The following is a 21747-nucleotide window of genomic DNA, read 5'->3' as shown; positions in this document are numbered from 1 at the left end:
GAAGGTGGGTCAATATTGGCACAGCATGGAATGTTCCTCTTCTTAACCACAGAATGTGAACTCAGATCTAGACGAATGTGGAGGTCACACAGGCTCCTAAACTAATTATGGGCCCCAGATCACATCAAATCAATGGGGTTTACAGTCAACAGTATTTATACCCCTTTCCTATATTAGGGAGCTACTACTCTCTTCCCTGATCCAGCTTCCTGGTCCTTTCTCCAGCCATGACATCATCTCCCTGGACAATAACTTGGATCCACTGGCATATCAGATTTCAGGCTCAGGAGCAAAAAGGAAAAGGAAAACAAAGCAAACAAACAAACAAACAAACAAAAAACCTAGTACAGCCACAGGCCCTTTGAAATTTAACTAAAATATGCTTACTAGCTTTCTACAAAATGGAGGGACCCCCCCCAACTTTTCATCTGCATTATTCCAGCCCTTTGGTCCATGATTGGTCAACAATTTGTTTGGATTTGTATGTTAACTCTCTTGTCAACCACCAGGTTCCAGATGCTAGCATGGTGCCAACCAGACTTCCCTGGACACACAACCTCACCAACGTGTTCTGGATCTCCGCTTCCCCCAGACCCCTAGCCCACCAGGGAAAAAGAGAGACAGGCTGGGAGCATGGACCAACCTTTCAGTGCCCATGTTCAGCAGGGAAGCAGTTACAGAAGCCAGACCTTCCACATTCTGCATCCCACAATGACCTTGGGTCCATACTCCCAGAGGGTTAAAGAATAGGAAAGCTATCAGGGGATAGGATATGGAATTCTGGTGGTGGAAATTGTGTGAAGTTGTACTCCTCTTATCCTATGGTTTTGTCAATGTTTCCTTTTTATAAATAAAAAATTAAAAAGAAAAAAAAATGGAACTGTGTACAATATGCAAGTAGTGCACAGCTAGCTATTTTCCTAAGGAGGTCTTATTCATGCTTAGGTCAGTAAGATCTCCTGATAGATTCTTTGAATTAAAGCTTTTCTGCACAAGTGTAATTTCAGTGGAGAATAATTTTAGGACTTGATCCAACTTTTGAACCATATGACAAGAAATAGTCTTAAGTGTCCCTTTACATCTCTGTTTCAAATTAATATTTCACTTCAGAAATATAAAATTGTCAAACTCTTATATCATTTATAAGAAAAAAGGATTTCACTTCAGAAAAACACTGTAGTTATATTTGAGGATATCAAACCAGTAATACAGTGATATGAACCATAAAACTTCAAGTGCTATGCTTATAACAGGGAAAGATATACTAGAACTTTACTTAGCTGTTGATTCTTCTAGGAAATTTGTTTTCTTTAATTATGACTAAATGTTCAAAATGGGCAGTTGTTGTTAAAGAATATTTTGAGATGAAATTTATTTTATTTCCATGGGTTACAAATAATGTTATGATATATAACTTATCTCACTTTTGAAGCACCAAATGTTAAAGAAGTTTGTTCTTAGTTATTAAAAAAAAGAATAACAGTGAATTATATTTTGGGTTAGATTTTCCTTTTCAGAAGTTGGTCATGAGAAATTAATAATTTCTAATTTACTGGCAATGGAACAGAATCACGTAATTCTGGAACTGGAAAGTAATCTAATATATCAAAGGAGAGGATAAATGTGTAGACATTAAAAGTCTATTTTTAGCTTTACCACAAAGATGAACTTCTCAACTTAATTTTTATATTCTTAAAATGAATTTTGACTTTAAAATTTGATTAAAATGAAGAGTGCCCAAAAGGGTTTTGAGAAAATTGTAACTGGATGAATAAGATCCTTAGCATGAAACAGTTATCATAACCCTGCAAACTACTTGGTATGCTGCCATCATTTTCACATGAAGTGGTGAGCTGTGTTTAAAATATATCCAAATTCTAACCTAAAATGAACTTTCCAAGATTTTTCAGAGAAGACTGATATGCTGAAGCACTAGAGACAAGATTTGCTTGGAAGCTCTTGTAACAACTACGAAGGTGCTAAAAACTAGCTTAAAGTATTCTAAAGGAAGAGAGGCAGAGACATGGGAAAACAAAAATTACTCTCTAGACACTGTGGATAAAGAAATGGTAGATACTGGATACTATACAGCAAACCATAACAAAAGGACTTTTCAAAGTTAACCCAATTACCAAATAATGTGATGATAACATTAACTATCAATTGTCTTTTTGAACCCTAAGACAGCAGGAACCTCACATCTCCACTATATAGCCCCTACTTCCCCCAGTCCTGGAACCCTTGGATAGGGCCCACTTTCCCATATGCCTCTCCCAATCCAAACCAAATAATATTGCATCCGCCGATCACAACCTAATCAACGCAACGATTGCCACCTCAACATGCTTTACCTCAGACTGTGTCCAGAGACTTCACGTGTGGAATGACAACCCTTCAGCTTCATTACTCGGGTGAGACCTCTAATTTCATCTCATGTGGTTCACTTTCTAACAAAGTCCCATAACCTAGATATACACCAGTTTCTGTGAGAGAGAGCTTATGTGCACACGTATCCATAAACTACTGCAAAATATATACCTGAAAGCAGAAGTACAGTAGAGTTTGCAGTGAGTACCTCCCTAACACTTCCTCTCCACTATTCCAAGCTTTGGGTCCATGATTGCTTAACAAATTGTTTGGCTCCGTATGTTAACTCTCTTTTCAATCACCAGGTTCCAGATGCCACCAGGATGCTGGCCAAGCTTCCCTGGCTTGAAGACCCCACCAACGTGTCCTGGAGCTCAGCTTCCCCAGAGACACACCCTACTAGGGAAAGAGAGAGGCAGACTGGTAGTATGGACCGACCAGTCAATACCCATGTTCAGCGGGGAAGCAATTACAGAAGCCAGACCTTCTACCTTCTGCAACCCACAATGAACCTGGGTCCATGCTCCCAGAGAGATAGAGAATGGGAAAGGTATCAGGAGAGGGGGTGGGTTATGGAGATTGGGTGGTGGGAATAGTGTGGAGTTGTACCCCTCCTACCCTATGGTTTTGTTAATTAATCCTTTCTTCAATAAAAAAAAAGAAATGGTAGAATTCAGAGGAATGATTTCCAGAAATTAGGAATAGTAGGACAATTCCTTAACATAATAAAGTCTATATATATTTGTTATTTTTAATTATTATTGTTATTATTATTATTATTTTTTACCAGGGTTATTGCACACTGGGGCTCAATACTGGCACTATGAATCCACTGCCCCTGGTGGTCATTTCCCCTCCTTTTTTCTTTTTCTTTTCTAATTGATAAGACAGAGAGAAATTGAGAGGGGAAGGAGAAATAGAGAAGGGGAGCTAGACACCTGCAGACCTGCCTCACCACTTAGGAAACTTTCCCTTGGCAGGTGGGGAGTGGGGGCTCAAACCTGGATCCTTATACATGGTAATGTGTGCACTCAACCAAGTGAAACACCACCCTGCCCCCATAAAGTCCATATATAATAAACCCACAACTGACATCATCTTCAATGGAGAAAAACTGAAAGCTTTCTCCCTAAAATCTGTAATCATACAAGGATGTCCACGATCACCATTATTATTCATCATAGTTCTGGAGATCCTCACTATTGCAACCAGGGAAGAAAGAGAGATCAAAGATACAGAGTGGAAAGGAAGAATCAAATTATCATTATTCACAGATGACATGATAGTATACCTAGAGAATCCCAAAGACTCTAATAAAGAACTACTAGAAACAGTAAATTCAGTAAAGTATCAGGATATAAAATTAACATCTATAAATATATGGTATTTTTATATACAAATGATGAATTAGAAGACAGGCAATTAAAGAACTTAACCCCATTTATAATTGAACCTAAAAAAATACCTCATAGTGAACTTTAGAAAGGAAGTGAAGGACTTTAATAAGGAAAACTATAGGATATTTATAAAAGAAATAGAGAAAGACACAGAAATGGAAGAACATTCCTTGTTTCTGGATTGGAAGAATAAACATTATTTAAATGGCCACTTTACCAAAGGCAATCTACAGTTTCAATGCAATCTCTATCAAGGTCTCAATGGCATCAAATGGAAATCAATCAACTTGTCCACAAATTTGTGTGGTGCTACAAAAAACATGAATATCCAAAGCACTTTTGACATAAAATAATAAAAATAGAGTTATTATGCTCCCTAATTCAATTTACATTACAAAATAATAGTAATTAAAAACTGAATGGTATTGGAATAAAAATGGACACTGTGGTCAATGGAATAGAATCAAAAGCCCAGAAACAAGCACAGACATATATATTCACCTAATATATTACAAAGGGGCCAAAACCACTCAATGGGGAAAAGAATGCCTCTTTAATAAATGATGCCTGAGCAATTGGATAGCCAGTTGTGGAAAAATAAAACTAGGTCATCATCTAACACCCACACTAAAATCAGATCAAAATGGATCAATGGTCTAGGTATTAGACCAGAAACTCTAAAATTTATAGAAGAAAATATTGTTGAAATATTGTAGGATTTTAGCACTAAAGATATATTTGGAGTCTTGAGTCCATAGGCATGTGAAATAAAAACAAGAGTAAATAAATGGGATTATATCAAATTAAAAATCTTTTATACATTGAAAGCAAACTACCCAAAGATAATCAGGCAACTCAGTCACTGGGAGAAAAATGTTTACATATCAGAGAAATGATCGATATCGAACATCTATTAAAAACTGATAAAGTTTAACAAACAAAACAAAACAAACAAAAACAATAGCAGTAACTCAATAAAAAAAAAAAACTGGGCCTAAGAATTCAAAAGGCAGGTCTCCAAAGAACAGGTTCATATGGCCCACAGATATATGAAGAAATACTCCATATCATTTATCATTAGAGAAATGCAAATCAAAACTACACTGAGATTTAACCTCACACCTAAAAGAATAGTCTACATCAACAAAATATTGTGAGGTTGTGGAGAAAAAAGGGACTCTACATTTCTGGTGGGAATGCAAAATGGTGCAGCCCCTTGGCAAGACTGTATGGTGAGTGGCAATGTCACTCTTAGGCATTTACACAAAGGACACACAAATACTTATGCAAAAGGAAATATGTATCCCCATATTCATAGCAGTATTATTCATAGTGGTCAAAGAGTGGAAGCAGCCTAAGTGCCCATTGACAGATGACTGGCTAAAGAAGCTATGGGACATATATATTTCACAGAATATAACTCACCAGTCAAAAAAGAGGATATTATGTCTTTTGGAGGTGATTATGCTTAGATAAATGCCTAAAAGAGGGATTACATGGCCCAGTGGTGGCACACATGTTACAATGCACAAGGAACTGGGTTCAAGCTCCAAGTCTCCACCTGCAGGGAGAAAGCTTCACTTTCACAAGTGGTGAAGCAGGTCTGCAGGTGTCTCTCTGTCGCTTTTCCTCTCTACTTCCTCCTTCCCTCTCTATCTCTGGATGTATCTATCAAATAAATAAAGATAATAAAAATAATGATGAAAGAATTTATTTTAAAATAAATTAAAAGAGGTATTGCTGGATGATAAGGTATTTTATTTTTAATACAAGATACTGGATACTGTACAGCAAACCATAACAAAAGGACTTCTCAAAGTTAACCCAATTAACAAATAATGTGATGATAACATTAACTATCAATTGTCTTTTTGAACCCTAAGACAGCAGGAACCTCACATCTCCACTATATAGCCCCTACTTCCCCCAGTCCTGGAACCCTTGGATAGGGCCCACTTTCCCGTATGCCTCTCCCAATCCAAACCAAATAATATTGCATCCGCCGATCACAACCTAACCAACGCAACGATTGCCACCTCAACATGCTTCACCTCAGACTGTGTCCAGAGACTTCACGTGTGGAATGACAACCCTTCAGCTTCATTACTCGGGTGAGACCTTTCCTTTTATAGTACACTCTAATTTCATCTCAGGTAGTTCACTTTCTAACAAAGTCCCATAACCTAGATATACACCAGTTTCTGTGAGAGAGAGCTTATGTTCACACGTATCCATAAACTACTGCAAAATATATACCTGAAAGCAGGACTACACTAGAGTTTGCAGTGAGTACCTCCCTAACACTTCCTCTCCACTATTCCAAGCTTGGGATCCATGATTGCTCAACAAATTGTTTGGCTTCGTATGTTAACTCTCTTTTCAATCACCAGGTTCCAGATGCCACCAGGATGCTGGCCAGGCTTCCCTGGATTGAAGACCCCACCAATGTGTCCTGGAGCTCAGCTTCCAAAGAGACACACCCTACTAGGGAAAGATAGAGGCAGACTGGGAGTATGAACCGACCAGTCAACACCCATGTTCAGCGGGGAAGCAATTACAGAAGTCAGACCTTCTACCTTCTGCAACCCACAATGACCCTGGGTCCATGCTCCCAGAGGGCTAGAGAATGGGAAAGCTATCATGGGAGGGGGTGGGTTATGGAGATTGGGTGGTGGGAATTGTGTGGAGTTGTACCCCTCCTACCTTATGTTTTTGTTCATTAATCCTTTCTTAAATAAAAAATTAAAAAAATTATTTATTTATTCCCTTTTGTTGCCCTTGTTGTAGGTATTTCATTTTTATGTTTATGCTCTCAACCAAGTGTACTACCACCTGCCCCCACCTTTTAAACAGAGACAGAGATCAATTGAGACGGAAGGGAAAAGAGAGAACCACCTGTAGTACTGCGACTGGGGGCTCCACCTGGGTCCTTGCCTATTTGGTGCACTACCACAAGCCCTCAGGTCTTAGTACTTTTTTAAAAGTATTAATAATGAGAGAGAGAGAGGTTTAGAATCAGAGTATCAGCCTGGCATATGTGATGCCAAGTATTAAACTTGAGATTTCATGCAAGGAAATTCAGTATTCTAGTCATAGCTCCACCTCCTATGCCATGCGAGGTTTCAGTTTTAATGTGAATGTAAATAATCTTGCAATTGTGACAATGTATTTGTAGCTTTTGAAAAACTTTTCACAAATTATTTTTTTACATATACAATTAAATAACTCCCTGTGATTTGAGGAATTAATTTGATGTGTTTGTGTGTGTGTGTTTGTGTGTGTGTGTGTTTGTGTGTGTGTGTGTGTGTGTGTGTGTGTAGGCCTAGATTTAGGTCACACTTAACTTTATTAGAATCTGCAACTTGATACCTGAATGACTTTAGAGAAGCCACTTAATCTGAATTTTACATTGCTGTAAAATTGGATATAAATGTTAAGATCAATTAAACAGTGCTGCCAAGAAGATTATATGAGACAATGAAACAGGAAGGCCTCACATAGCACCTATATATAAAAACTTTTTAAATGTTTTCCTTTTATGTAAATATGACCCAACAAAAACAATAAACCTGTACCTTTCTCAATAGCTTAGCATTCTCTTAGGATACTTACTCTTAGGTAGAATTCTCCATTTTCATTTCCAGATTTAATCCGAAATGTATTGATAGTGTTGGCATAAATAGTTGTGGCTTGTATCTGAAAGATGTCTGATGGTACAGTCCTGTCAGACCGAATGCTCATATATTTGTAGACTATCGACTGGGGAAGTTCTCGGCACACTGCATTTGAGACGGGGCAAACACAACGGCTGCAAAGGAAAGAGAAAGTATCCAGTGGTTTAGCTTGGGGAGATTAGAAGATTCTCACTTTCAGAAATTTTGATTATTTCTTACTTTTCTGATGTTAGAACGTAGGGATCTTGACAAGGATTTCGTGGATAACAACGAAAACCACCATGGTAATTCCAACACATTTCATCTTCCCGGCATTCATTTGTAGTCTCACATTCGTTTATATCTGTATAGACATAAGGCCAGAGTTTAGTAATCTAAGGCAACTGTTTTAAGTCACAGATTCTGGTTTGAAAGGAAGGAGATACGTAGGAATCTGGGATTTGCTTTTAGGCAAACAATTTTATGCTAAGTGCTTAGCTTGGTGATTTCAGTAACCAATGCTAAGTGGTGACTGAAATCATTGCATACAATTCAGGACAGATGTATTTGAGCCATCTTAGACATAGTGGTTTCATGATAATAATTTCATGATATATATTAAGCACTTTTTGTTTATCTGTTGAATTCAAAGTCAAATGCTAGCCATTGAACCTGCTTATATAGTGGTAAAAGACAGCACTTGTTAGCCCTAGAGAAATTATAATTTAGTTAGAAATATTGTACAACATTTAACTTTAAGATGAAATTTAGTTAAGTAAGAGGTAGGTAAGTACACTAAAAGATGTGAAGTAGAACTGATTAAATTTGGCAGATTAGGAGGGCAAGGAAAAGGAAGATGATATCTCAAATGGACCTTGTAGAGTGGTGATTAAATGGGATGTTTTTAAATGGTTAGAGTAGGGAATATTTCAGGCTGAGGGAGTAGTTAGAAAAACTATGTGGAACTAAAAACAATTTGATGCCTGGTGGTTGTACACCTGTTAATGCACCCATGTTACCATGCATAAAGACCTAGATTCAAAACATCAGTCCCCATCTTCAGGCTGTAAGTGTCTCTCTTTCTTCCTCTCTATCTCCCCTTCACATCTCAATTTCTTTCTATCTCCCTAAAATAAAAAAAAGCTTACAGGAGCAGTGGATTCATTGTGCAGGCACCAAACCCCAGGAATAACCTTGGTGGCAAAAAAAAAAAAATGCCACGAGGGATATCGCTGGCTCATAGTGCCTGCACAATGAATCTACCACTCCTGGCCCTTCCTTCCTTCCTTCCTTCCTTCCTTCCTTCCTTCCTTCCTTCCTTCCTTCCTTCCTTCCTTCCTTCCTCCTTTCCTTCCTTCTTTCCAGACTTCTGATAAGGAGAAGGGAAATTAAGAGGGAAGGAAGGGAAGTAGAGAGGGAGAGAGAAAGATAGACACACCTGTAGCACAGTTTTGCCACTCCTGAAGCTTCCCCCTGCAAGTAAAGAGCAGGGGCTTGGACTAGGGTCCTTGAGCATGTTAATGTGTGCACCCAACCAGATCTGCCACTACTTGACCCCCTAATTTTTTTTTAAAAAATTGTGATTTAATAGTGTTTTACAGAATAATCAAATTTCAGGTATATTTCTATATCTATATGTAATGCATGCAAGTCATCTCACCCTCCACCAATGTTCTCTGCCTTGCAATCCCCTCACCTTCCTATTCATGTAAACATTTCAGTCCCTTTTAAAAATGTATTAGCTTAAACTTTTAAAAATTTTATTTTATTGAAAAGGAGGGAGGCAGAGGCAGGGTGGAGAGAGGAAAGAAAGGGAGAGAGGGAGACAGGGAAAGAGGCTTATGGTGGTGTTGGACATTGAACCTCAGAACCCCAGGCTTGAAAGTCTTTTTGTTTTATTGAGCATGGAATAAAAGTTAGTCTTAGGGATGTGGTTTCAGTAAGCGTAAGTATTCTGATTGGTAGCTGAGGCTCTGAGAGTGATTTACATTCTGTATAGGAAGCACAACACAAGAAGCAAAACCAGGAAGCATTTCATCTCTAACAAATTTGATATTCGAAGACAGTGCTGAAAAAGAGCAATTAAGGAAGGATCTGTCAGTGAGGAGAGGCATCCCAGGAAAGGCAGAGCAGCAACATCAGAGGGAAAGAAACCCTAGGATAGAGTGTGTGGATAAGTTAGGCAAAGACCTGTTTCAAATTTAGGAATTAGGCACTCCCACATGACAGGTGAGAAAGCAACTTCACTAATTTCATTACATTCATAATAATGGCATTAAAAATTGTATTGGTATCCACAACTATGTATGTAACTATCTCCTTTTATAACTAAACAGTGATTTATATTATATATAATAGAAGCCTTTTGTGAATCTGATATTTTCATCAATTAATTTACTCATTTCATAAGTATTTCATTGAATCCTTGCTGCAAGTCAGGGATAACCTAGTTACAGGGATATGATCTCTTTCTGCTCACTGAATTTTAGTAGCATGTATTTCTGTTTTTTTTTGGGGGGGGGGCTGGGCTTTACTGCTTTCTGCTTTGTACTACAGAAATCTTTATGTCTTGCAGCTTCCTGGGCCAGTGGGGGGTGGGAGTGGGCTGGAGGGATGGGTCACAGTCCTTTGGTGGTGGGAATGGTGTTTATGTACACTCCTAGCAAAATGTAGACATATAAATCAGTAGTTAATTAATATGAGAGGGGGAAAATCAATTGTATGTCTCAAAGTTTCTCAAAAGACAAACTGAATCTTTTTAATATATAGGCTGTGTATTTGATATGCGGACTCTCTCAAAAGCATAGACCAAGTAGATTAGAAGCATCCAATAGCACAGCTATATACAAGATACTGGATACTGTACAGCAAACCATAACAAAAGGACTTTTCAAAGTTAACCCAATTAACAAATAATGTGATGATAACATTAACTATCAATTGTCTTTTTGAACCCTAAGACAGCAGGAACCTCACATCTCCACTATATAGACCCTACTTCCCCCAGTCCTGGAACCCTTGGATAGGGCCCACTTTCCCGTATGCCTCTCCCAATCCAAACCAAGTAATATTGCATCCGCCGATCACAACCTAACCAACGCAACGATTGCCACCTCAACATGCTTCACCTCAGACTGTGTCCAGAGACTTCACGTGTGGAATGACAACCCTTCAGCTTCATTACTCGGGTGAGACCTTTCCTTTTATAGTACACTCTAATTTCATCTCAGGTAGTTCACTTTCTAACAAAGTCCCATAACCTAGATATACACCAGTTTCTGTGAGAGAGAGCTTATGTTCACATGTACCCATAAACTACTGCAAAATATATACCTGAAAGCAGAAGTACACTAGAGTTTGCAGTGAGTACCTCCCTAACACTTCCTCTCCACTATTCCAAGCTTTGGGTCCATGATTGCTCAACAAATTGTTTGGCTTCGTATGTTAACTCTCTTTTCAATCACCAGGTTCCAGATGCCACCAGGATGCTGGCCAGGCTTCCCTGGATTGAAGACCCCACCAATGTGTCCTGGAGCTCAGCTTCCCCAGAGACACACCTTACTAGGGAAAGATAGAGGCAGACTGGGAGTATGGACCGACCAGTCAGCGCCCATGTTCAGCAGGGAAGCAATTACAGAAGTCAGACCTTCTACCTTCTGCAACCCTCAATGACCCTGGGTCCATGCTCCCAGAGGGCTAGAGGATGGGAAAGCTATCATGGGAGGGGGTGGGTTATGGAGATTGGGTGGTGGGAATTGTGTGGAGTTGTACCCCTCCTACCTTATGTTTTTGTTCATTAATCCTTTCTTAAATAAAAAATTTAAAAAAAATAAAAAAAGAAATCTTTATGTCTGTCTTAATTTTTAAATTATAAATCTTTTGAGGATGAGGACTAGCCATCTTTATATCTCTTCATCAATTAACATTCATGTACTTGGGACATCTGGATTTCTAAGAAGAATTAAATTGAAGGAGCTGAGTGCAGCCTTGACCAAACATGAGGACCTGGGTTTGAGTCTTTGGCCACCACCTAGGAGGCCTGTACAGGGAAGGTTTCATGAGCAGTAGAGTGATGTCTGCTGTCATTCTTTCTCCCCCTTTCTATTTTTCTCTCCCTCTTCATCTTTCTCCTTCTATCTAAAACAAGACAAAACAAATTCAAATAAGTCCATTGATAGTAGTGCAGGCAGAACTCTACACAAAAACACAATTTTTTTTAAAAAAAAAGTATTAAATTGAACTAAGTTGCTCTGCACACAAATCATATGGAGTTAGTGAGAGAAAATATATTTAATCTGAGGAAAAAAGTTAAGTAGCTAGCTCAAATTCAAACAATAGCAACAGGCATATTTCCTCTGCAAGATATTGCATTCTCTACATTAAAATATTCCAAGTCTTGTCTTTGACACACAATAATGCCCTTTAGTTTATAATCGGCTCAAGCTATTTGGAACTCAGGAGGAGCCTGGAAAAGCTATGTAGTTACCAAGAGTTAGCTACAAGAAGTATCTTCTTAAAAAAGAAAAAAAAAAAGTCTCTTCTTTTAGGAAGATTATAGCTAATGAAAAAAACTTAAGTTTTTCAAAAAATACCACAATCAGCTTGTCCTTTCAATATTTTTCACTTTTTCCCTCCCTCCCTCCCTTCATTCCCCTCTTTATTTTTCTTCCTTCATTTCTTTCTTTCTTTCTTTTTTAAACAAAGGCATTATTTAGCTACAGAGAAAACTAAGGCTGACTTGTTATATAGAGTCCAAACACAGCTAAAAGAAACTTTTATGTAATCATTTCACTTATTACTTCCAGTTATTTAGAGCTATCAACACCTTAATCATTTGGAAGGTTTTCTAGAGTTGATTAATAGCGAAATATTCTGTGAGTGTGTATGCATTTGTGCTCCTGCTTCTCTCCCTCTCCACTCCCATGCACAAGCAAGATTATTGAAATGAGAACATTTATTTCATTCCTAAAATAAACCTTTTGGAAGAAGGAAGAATCTAAATTCCCTTGGATTTACTTTAGTCTGTGGATAGGGTTGGGAAGTGTTCATTTCGATGGGAGAAGCCAGTTACTTTGTGCCTTAGCATGTACTGCCTTCAAACGATGCTTTGATTTAACCAAACATTCTGAAGCTGTGTATCTTCAAGATACAATATTCATTAATCCACTACTTGCAATTCCAGTGATAGTTGCCCTCAATTATAATAGATAACAATGTTTTGGATACATAGATGAGGCAGATGAGATCCTGCTGGGTTTTTATTTGCTCTTCTTTTTCTTGTTTTGTTTTGCTAATTGTAAAATAATTAAAAAATATTTTATTGGATACAGACAGAGAGAAATCAAGAGGGAAAGAAGGTAGAGAGGGAGAAAGACACCTGTACTACTATTGTACTGCTCCTGAAGCTGTCCCCCTGCAGGTGAGGACTAGGGATTTGAACCTGGGTCCTTGCATATGCTAATGTATGTACGTAACCACCTGGTGGAAGTGACTCACCACCTGGCCCACTAGCAAATAAATTTATAATCAGAAACATAGATATTTGTTTGAAGGACTTCAGAAAATTGGATAAAATATTCTACTGAATAACATTTTTTCACATTTAGCATATAATATTCATGCTAAAATCTTCAGCTAGGATTTAGAAAGTAAATGCAATGTTTTTTTTATTGTTGTAGTTGTTGTTGTTATTGATGTTATCGTTATTGGATAGGACAGAGAGAGAGGAGGGGAAGACAGAGAGGGGGAGAGAAAGATAGACACCTGCAGACCTGCTTCATTGCCTGTGAAGCGACTCCCCTGCAGGTGGGGAACCGGGGGTTCGAATTGGAATCCGTAGATGCAATGTTTTAATGCACTCCAATGCAGTGGAGGTAATTAAGCTTACCAAAATAAGTAAAGAGATGAAAGACAACTACTGCATGGTTTCACTTATATGTAGAATCTAGAGAACTGATACACATGTAACACAAAAAACAAAAACAAATAAGCAAACTATTTCTAGGACTTGTGAGAGCTATGGTGGTTATCTTTGGGAAGTGGGAGGGTGGGGACCCAAAACTTTGGTGGTGGGTATGGTGTTAACTATACTCTGCCATTTTATAATCTTATAATCCACTGTAACCACAAATTAAACATAAAAAATAAATAAATGCTGTGTTTTGCCACATTGCAGTCTCTTCTAACTTAGAAAGGGAATTAAAGGGGGCCAAGTGGTGTACTGGGTTGAGTGCATATGTTACAATGTACAAGGATCTGGGTTTAAGCCCTCTGATCTGTATCTGCAGGGCAGAAATTTTGTGAGCAGTGAGGGAGTACTGCAGGTGTCTCTCTGTGTCTCTTCTTTATTCCCCACTGTAGCCCCTCTTGATTTCTCTCTGTCTCTATCCAACACAAAAAGGAAACTAAAGATGGAGTGTAGTTGGATCACATGCATACTATAAAATCCGAGATCATGAATGTTCCTCTGATTTAGTATTTTCTTGAAAGTTGTGGTGTAGACTGAGAAGCTCCAGTGTCTCCTTTCCTTGAACTTTCCATTTTTTCCCCCTCCAGGGTTATCACTGGGGCTCAGTGCCTACACCATGAATCCACTGTTCCTGGAGGCCATTTTCCCCATTTTGTTGCCCTTGTTGTTATTGTTATTTTTATTGTTGCTATTGGACAGGACAGAGATAAATTGAGAGAGGAGGGGAAGAGAAAGATAGACACCTGCAGACCTGCTTCAAATCTTTTGAAGCTACCCTCCTGCAGGTGGGGAGCCAGGGGCTTGAACTGGGATTCTTGCGCTTTATCCACTGAGCTGCCACCTGCCTCCCAAATTTTTCTTTTTTTTTTTAACCACCTTACTGATTTGTGTCCCCTTTTCCATCCCTGATTGTATAGGACTCTTTAGAAAAGATTTATTATTTGATAATCAGTTCAAGATCATACACATAGAATACAATATAACCAGGACTCGAAAATCTGTTTCAAGGTCAATATTTTATCATTCTGACACTGCATTATGCAAGTGTGCTTTTGTTAATCTTTCTAGGATTATCTATGTAAGTGATTTTGTTTCCTAAATAGTCTTTTCCCTGTTAAAAAAAATCAAGCTACATCTAGTATAGAGAATAAGGGGCAGAGGGAGCATATTTTCAGATCTGAGATGTTCTGAAATCATACCATGTGGAGACCTTCTTCTTGGTTGTCGTTTTCTTCTTCTTCTTTTTTTTTTTTAAGAAGTCAAACCATTAACAAATTTAACAGACTAAAGACCATGGATGAGAACCCATTGTCAAAAAGTCAACATTATGTAAGTAGTGAACAATTAAAAGCTTTTCTCTAAGTTCAGAGGTAACAAAGAGCTGTCTACTCTTTATTTACTTATTTATTTATTTATTTTTATTTTATTATTTATTTTCCCTTTTTTGTTGTTGTTGTTATTATCGTTGTTAGATAGGACAGAGAGAAATGGAGAGAGGAGGGGAAGACAGAGGTGGGGAGAGAAAGATAGACATGTGCAGACCTACTTCACCACCTGTGGAGTGACTCCCCTGCAGGTAGGGAGCTGGAGGCTTGAACCGGGATCCTTAAGCCAGTCCTTGCGCTTTGTGCCACATGTGCTTAACCTGCTGCACTACCACCCGACTCCCAGTGCTGTCTACTCTTATCACTATTATTTAGGTAGTGTTGGAACTTTTTTTGAGAGCTGCTTCTTATACCTATGAGTAGGTGTGAAAATTACCTGGATGTTGATTTTTAACTGACCCAAGGACATTGATAATATTGAATCAGTTTTTTAAACTGAATAATCAAAGAATATTTTAACATATGAGGTTGATTTTTTTCTCAGTACCTACCCTATTATTAAGTTTATAATCATAGTATTTCAGAGTATTTAGATTAATTTGAGGTATGCTTATTCCATAATTAAACTTATTTTATAGACTCGAACTCATTGTGAAATGCTGTAATAAATGAGTCTTTTTTTTTTTGGTAATTAACCTATATAGTAGAGATTATTTAGACTATGTGGAATGTTTATCCATATTTTTTTTCCAATTCCTTTTTTTCCCCTTTATTAGGGGATTAATGTTTTACAGTTGACAGTAAATACAATAGTTTGTACATGCATAACATTTCCCAGTTTTCCACATAATATAATCCCCACTAGGTCCTCTGCCATCATAATACTTTTATTATAGTTATATTTATATTTCAGAAAAGAAAAACAATGACTTAAAATTTTAAGAAAGTAACAATACTGAATACCTTATTTATGATATATTTCCTATGATTAAGAGAAAAAAGAGCTTAAATTACATGTTCAGACAAAATGAAAGTGTCTCAGCTTTTGCTACCCTTTCTGAGGCAGGGGTGGCAAAATGGCTCACTTGGATAGTGTGCTGCTTTGTCTTGCGCATGACCCAGGTTCAAGCCCATTCCCCACTGCCTTGAAGGAAGCTTCAGTGCTGTGGTCTCTCTTTCTCTTTGTCTCTATTTAAAAAGATAACTGAACATTTGGCAGGTATGAAAACAACAGACTTACCCTGACATGTTCTACTTCTTACCACTTGGTATCCCTGGGGGCACATGCATGAGAACTTCCCAGGTTCATTCACACATTGATATTGACACAGGTAGCTTGAAGTTCTACACTCATCAATGTCTGTTGAATCACATAAAATCAAAGACACAGAGTTAAAATGTAAACATCCCTGCTACAGTAAGATTTTTGGTGATCTAAGTAAAAATTCCAATAATATCAGGACTGGGTGCTGGCACACCTGGTAGACCACATGCTACCATTTGCAAGGACATGAATTCAAGCTCCATGTCCCTACCCGAGGGGCTTGGGGGGCTTCACTAGTGGTGAACCAGTGCTTCAGATCTCTCTCTCTTCTACCTCCACCTCTCCTCTAATTTTTTCTGTCCTATCAAATAAAAGAAAGGGTGTGAAAAAAAGAAAAAAGAAAAAAATGACCCCAGGGAGCAATAGATTCATTATTGCAAACACTGAGCCCCAGTGATAACCTTGGTGACAATTAAAACTATTCCAATAAGATCAGCAAACTTTCTCCTAGAACTTCATAAACTAAGAGTTTTCTTGCTATCAATTTATTCCATTATTGTTGACAGTTTGGCAAATCTTGAACCAAGTAATCTTGAAGATTACTTACAAGCTGAGGGAGTGAATGAATGAACTAGCCTGTGGCTGATATTCTTCATGTTGGGTTCTGCATACCTACCTGTGGTACAAGTTCATATTTGTCTTCTCAGAATTGGGTGGTTCAGCTGCCAAGTTAATATACTTTGAGCTCCAAGGCCTATTTCTGTGCCAACTTTCAGAGGGAACATCTTAGCAAGATCTGACTATTAGGGAAAGATTAATTTGCATTTCCCAATGATGATGTCCCTAATAGTTTGCTCTGAGGGGCTGAGGCAGATGTCTACAGCCAGCCCAGTGATTTTGAACCCAATGGCATGATGTGAGGTCTTTCTGGGTGATGTATGACCTGAGGCCCTAAGCAAAGTTGGTAAGATTCATTATAGAACCAGAATAGTTAGTAACAATGCATTCCCCTCCACAGCGTCTTATGAATTAACACAGAGGAATGTGTGTGTGTGCAGGACACTCTGCATGCCATCCCTCCATATAGATGCCTCTCACTTTAATTACATGGAGAGTGAAACCCAGATAACTTAAAAATGTATATAAATTACACAACATCAAGAATCTGACTGTAGATCAGTTTTCTTAATTCTAATTTAGTTTTATTTTTGGACATGCTGTCAGTTCCTTCAGATCTGATGTGCACTCTCATCACCCAGAGTTCTTATTAGTTGTAGATCTAATTCAGTAGATATGAGTTGGGATCTGAGAACCTATATTTCTAACAAACTCCTGGAAGGTGCCAATGCTTTTTGCCATCAGACCACACTTTTAGAAACATCATTAGAGTGTCTTTTCTAAACCTTTTCTAACAAGCCTGAATCTAATTCTTCCTTTCCTTTCCTCTCCTCTCTTCTCCTCCCCTCCTTGCCCCTTCTATCCTCTCCTTTCCCCTCCTCCCCTCTTCTCACCTTCCTTTCCCTCCTCTCCTCTCCTCAGTGTCTAAAAAATAAATCCACTGCTCCAGTGGCTATTTTTCCTCTCACCCCTTTTATTTGATAAGATAGAGAGAAATTGAGAAGGAAGGGGGAGAAACAGAGAGAGAAAGAGAGACATATGTAGTTCTGCTTCACTGCTTGTGAAGCTTCCCTCTTACAGTTGGGAAATAGGGGTTTGAACTTGGGTCCTTGCACATGGTGAGTTTAACTGGATGTGCCACTGCCCAACCCCTTAATATTTCAGTTACTTTTCTCTTCTCCTCCTCCTTCTTCTGCTTGACAGCACACTGAAACACTACTGTTAAAATTGAACTTTACTGGACTTTTAGAACAAAATTTTTATGGATAAAATTGTTATCATAAATAGGTCCATAATGAGATAAAGCAAGAGCAAGCAAAGAGGATTACACATTATTTGGAAAATATTTTACCTTCACAATTGAGCCTGTCACTGCTTAGTTCATATCCTTGATTACACTGACAGATGAATGAACCAAGAATGTTGTAGCATTGCTGAGCACACTGATTACTGGCATCACATTCATTTATGTCTGAAAGGAAAGGTGATATATATTTACACCTATGCCTTTATACATTTTCTTGCTTTTTGGTACTTATATCATCTGATAAGAAGTGAGTAATTTTCGAGCTGGATTGTTTGCCCTGAAGATGCCTACTGGATAACATCCATCCAGATTTCATAGTTGTTGGAACAACTTCAAATGTCTGTCTTATGTTAAGAAATGCCAGAATATTTTCTCTATGAGTGACAAGTTTGTTTAGCGTTTGATGAATCTTTCTGAAAGAATTTAATGATTCTAATAAATATACATTCCAGCATCTATTTTCTTTTATTGTTGTTCAACTGCAAAATGCCAAGACTATAAATAATTGATAGAAGACACTCATACTGATTTGGTCTCTCAGCATGCTGTAGTGAAGATTTATCTGTGCTATTTATTACTTTTTAAATGGGTTCTGTTAAATTCCATTGCAATTATAACATAAGCCTTTGAGACCCATACAGAGTTTTGCAATGCTCTAAGGCACTGAAAATACTATGAAAAGACATTTTCCTTGCTTTAGATTCTTCCCATATTATGCCAATCTTAAAACTGCACCATGACATTGCATTCTGAGAAGGTAGAAGAAGCATGTAAAAATCAGATGTACTTTTAGTGAAAAGTTTATGTGTTTGAACTTGCAGTAACCCCATTGGCACCTTCAGCATTTCTATCACACATGCTTGACTAATTGGTATGTTTATATCACTTGATCAGTAGCTTTCAATTTTTATAATATGCTTACAGAGGAGAACTAAAACCAAAGTAAAAAAAAAAGGTTTTCCATTTACATCTTGATGTGTTTGAAGAAACCGAATGATTATTGTCATTCAACTTTGTGCAGGGGAGTTGAACAAAAACTAGTTCACTCATGAACACAGGAAAAATGAAAAACTGTACTAAGGCAGGATGGCAGTGCCTAAAAGGCTTACCTACGCAGGTATAGTTGTTTGCTGCTAACTGAAACCCAGGGCTGCACTGGCAATAAAATGATCCCGGTGTGTTCACACATCTTTGGTGGCAATATGGAGGCACTGTGCATTCATCTATATCTAGATTATTAGACACACACACAAACAGAACTGAATTATTCACTATCCATGCAACTGTTTGTTTTAAATTTCTCAGCAGAGTACTATCTAGAAAAGCTATCTAGACATGGCCTCATTTTACTGGTAATTTTATTTATCCCTTCCTTTTTCTTTCTTTTATTTTCTTTACTCCCTTTTTGCTTTAAAAAGAATTTTTTAATTTCTGGTCATAAGGGCTTTGTACCTGTGTGGCTCCATCATTCCCCAGCGGTCATTCCTCCCCCCCCCCCCATTTTCTTATTTTTTGATAGAGGGTGGAAGTCTGAGATAAAGAGGGAAAGAGACAGAAAGGAGAGACATATTCCACCATTCATAAAAGCTTGGCCCCTGCAGGTGGTACCAGTGCCTTGAGCCCAGATCTTAGTGCATAGTAATGTGTGCACTCTACAGGGTAAACCATCACTCGGACCACCTAGGCCCTATTTGTCTCATCTGGTCCTGTCTCATCCTGTCCTGTCCTGATCTGTCCTATCTAGTCCAGTCCCTCCCCCTCCCATCTCTTTTCCTCTCCCCTATCCCCTTTTAATGCCAGCAGGATTATCAGTTGAGCTGGGTGTCAGCATAAAGAATGCACTGCTCCCATCAGCCATTTTCCTTTTTTTTTTTTTTTTTTTTTTGGTTTTATTTGATAAGACAGAAAGAAATTGAGAGGGAAAGGTGAAATAGGGAGACAGAAAGAGAGACACCTGAAGAAAGCTTCTCCTCAACTCTTGCTGTAAGGGGGGACTGGAGACTTGAGCCCTGGTCCTTGTACATGGCAATCTGTTTGTCTTTTCTTACTGACATTTTTATTGTCATTAAAACTACGTTATAAATGTTTTAAATATACTCTGGGATTTCAGTCTTCAGTTATGTTAAGGATAAAGACTTCACAAGCCTAGATAGATGGCCTATGGTTTAAAGAGTGGTAAGTATTTCTGTCTATTTCATTTATATAAGAATACCAGTTTGGAGATTGAAAAACTTACTTATAATTATAGAAATGAAAAAAAAGAACTATGTAATAATGACACATGCTTTATAAATTATAAATGTTTATTAATTAATTGCTAGCATTGTGTCTGACACTGCATATTTATAGTGATTAATAAATATCTGTATTTTCCACTCCAGTCCGACATGAAAACAAATCATTATATGAAGGGCTAAGGTAAACAGCAGGAAAATGTATAAGGGATAGAGAGACAACTGTACTACTTAGTGTGTGGCCTGCTTACTGCTGCTGGTCACAGACTAGTCAGATAAGTTGAAAATAAATAAATATAAGAAGTAAGAGTATATGTTAAGGAATCTCATTTAGGCATCACTATATTTTGTTGTTGTTCTTTTTCACAGAGGTACTGGTGTGAAACAAATTGAAATATACAAGAAAAAAAAAACCCTTCATCATAATTTGAGAGGTACTGGCCTAGAGAATGGAGTGATGAATTAGATTTAGATCATGCAAGACTTCTTGGAGGAGTGATCTTGAGCAGGAATTGAATGGTTCAATAGGGGCATGTCAGGAGGGTGTGTTTCTGGTACTAGAAAGAGCTAAGCAGAGGCACGAAAATGTGACACATTCTGATGTATGTGAAAGGATGGTAAATAGTGCGAAAAAGGGTAATATAAGTTTTTGGGAAGGAGAAGGGTGTTTAGGCAACTAAATTGAGTACAGATCAGATTAAGGAACACCTTACAGTCTCTTTCAAGGAATGCAGAGTTGGTTTAATGGATGAAGAGAACAGTCAAGAAAATACAGGATGAAATCTGAAATTAGGAACATGTATCATATAATGAAGGGTTGTTACCATGGGTTCCACTGTCTTGGATTTTTCCCATGGGAGTTGGTTAGGTCTTTTCCTGTACTTTTAATATCTTTATTTTCTTGACTAATATAGTGGGCCAAACTTTGGTACCTATGGAATTTCCTATCCAGTCTTCCCCTAAAATCACAGCTTTGGTCACTGCATAGTCCTGGTCACTAACTCCATCAGCTAGGCACAAACCCATGGCTGGTGGAACTGATCTTCGAGGAGCTTAATATTGACACCTTGAAGTCAACAGCTCACATTCTTCTCAGGCAAAAACTGATGCTGGTTTCCTGGCCCCACATCTTTAGTATGTGTTCCTAAGAGAAAATGTGGACTCCACTAATCTGTGCTAAGAGGTTGACCTCATTATTAAACCCAAAACACTTTAGCTTACTTTTTATTTGTCACTCAGCTTTCTCATACTACCTTCCTTCCTTCCTTCCTTCCTTCCTTCCTTCCTTCCTTCCTTCCTTCCTTCCTTCCTTCCTTCCTTCCTTCCTTTTTCTTTCTTTCTTTTTGTCTTTCTTCCTTCCTTCCTTCCTTCCTTCCTTCCTTCCTTCCTTCCTTCCTTCCTTCCTTCCTTTCTTCATTGAAAAGTAAGCATAAAGTATCTCCTTGCTGCCTTCTCTTCAGGGACTTGGAAAACATTAGTGACACAAACCAGACCTGGCTCCTGCCCTCTGGGAGGTAGCTAGCACTTTAAAGCAGAGGCACATGTGCTGAGCTTTGCATTCTTAACACTGCACACTGTTGTAACATAAAGAATGTCCAGTATGTATCTGTTAACT

The 21747-nt window shown here is 38.1% G+C and overlaps 1 protein-coding gene across 2 annotated transcripts in view; it reads right to left on the bottom strand.

The window, feature by feature from the left end:
- EFEMP1 (EGF containing fibulin extracellular matrix protein 1) overlaps positions 1 to 21747 on the bottom strand; it is a 102041-nt gene that overhangs the window by 9788 nt on the left and 70506 nt on the right. For both annotated transcript variants that reach the window (XM_060187244.1, XM_007525471.3), the window contains exons 6-10: positions 19008 to 19127; positions 17944 to 18063; positions 15951 to 16070; positions 7658 to 7781; positions 7377 to 7572 (exon numbers count right to left, since the gene is read on the bottom strand). In XM_060187244.1, the coding sequence (XP_060043227.1) occupies positions 7377 to 7572; positions 7658 to 7781; positions 15951 to 16070; positions 17944 to 18063; positions 19008 to 19127 (680 nt within the window). The remainder of the gene's footprint in view (positions 1 to 7376; positions 7573 to 7657; positions 7782 to 15950; positions 16071 to 17943; positions 18064 to 19007; positions 19128 to 21747) is intronic.

This window comes from Erinaceus europaeus, chromosome 3 (assembly GCF_950295315.1).
Source record: "Erinaceus europaeus chromosome 3, mEriEur2.1, whole genome shotgun sequence".
NCBI classification, from domain to species: domain Eukaryota; kingdom Metazoa; phylum Chordata; class Mammalia; order Eulipotyphla; family Erinaceidae; genus Erinaceus; species Erinaceus europaeus.
This window is presented reverse-complemented; position numbering and strand designations above follow the sequence as displayed.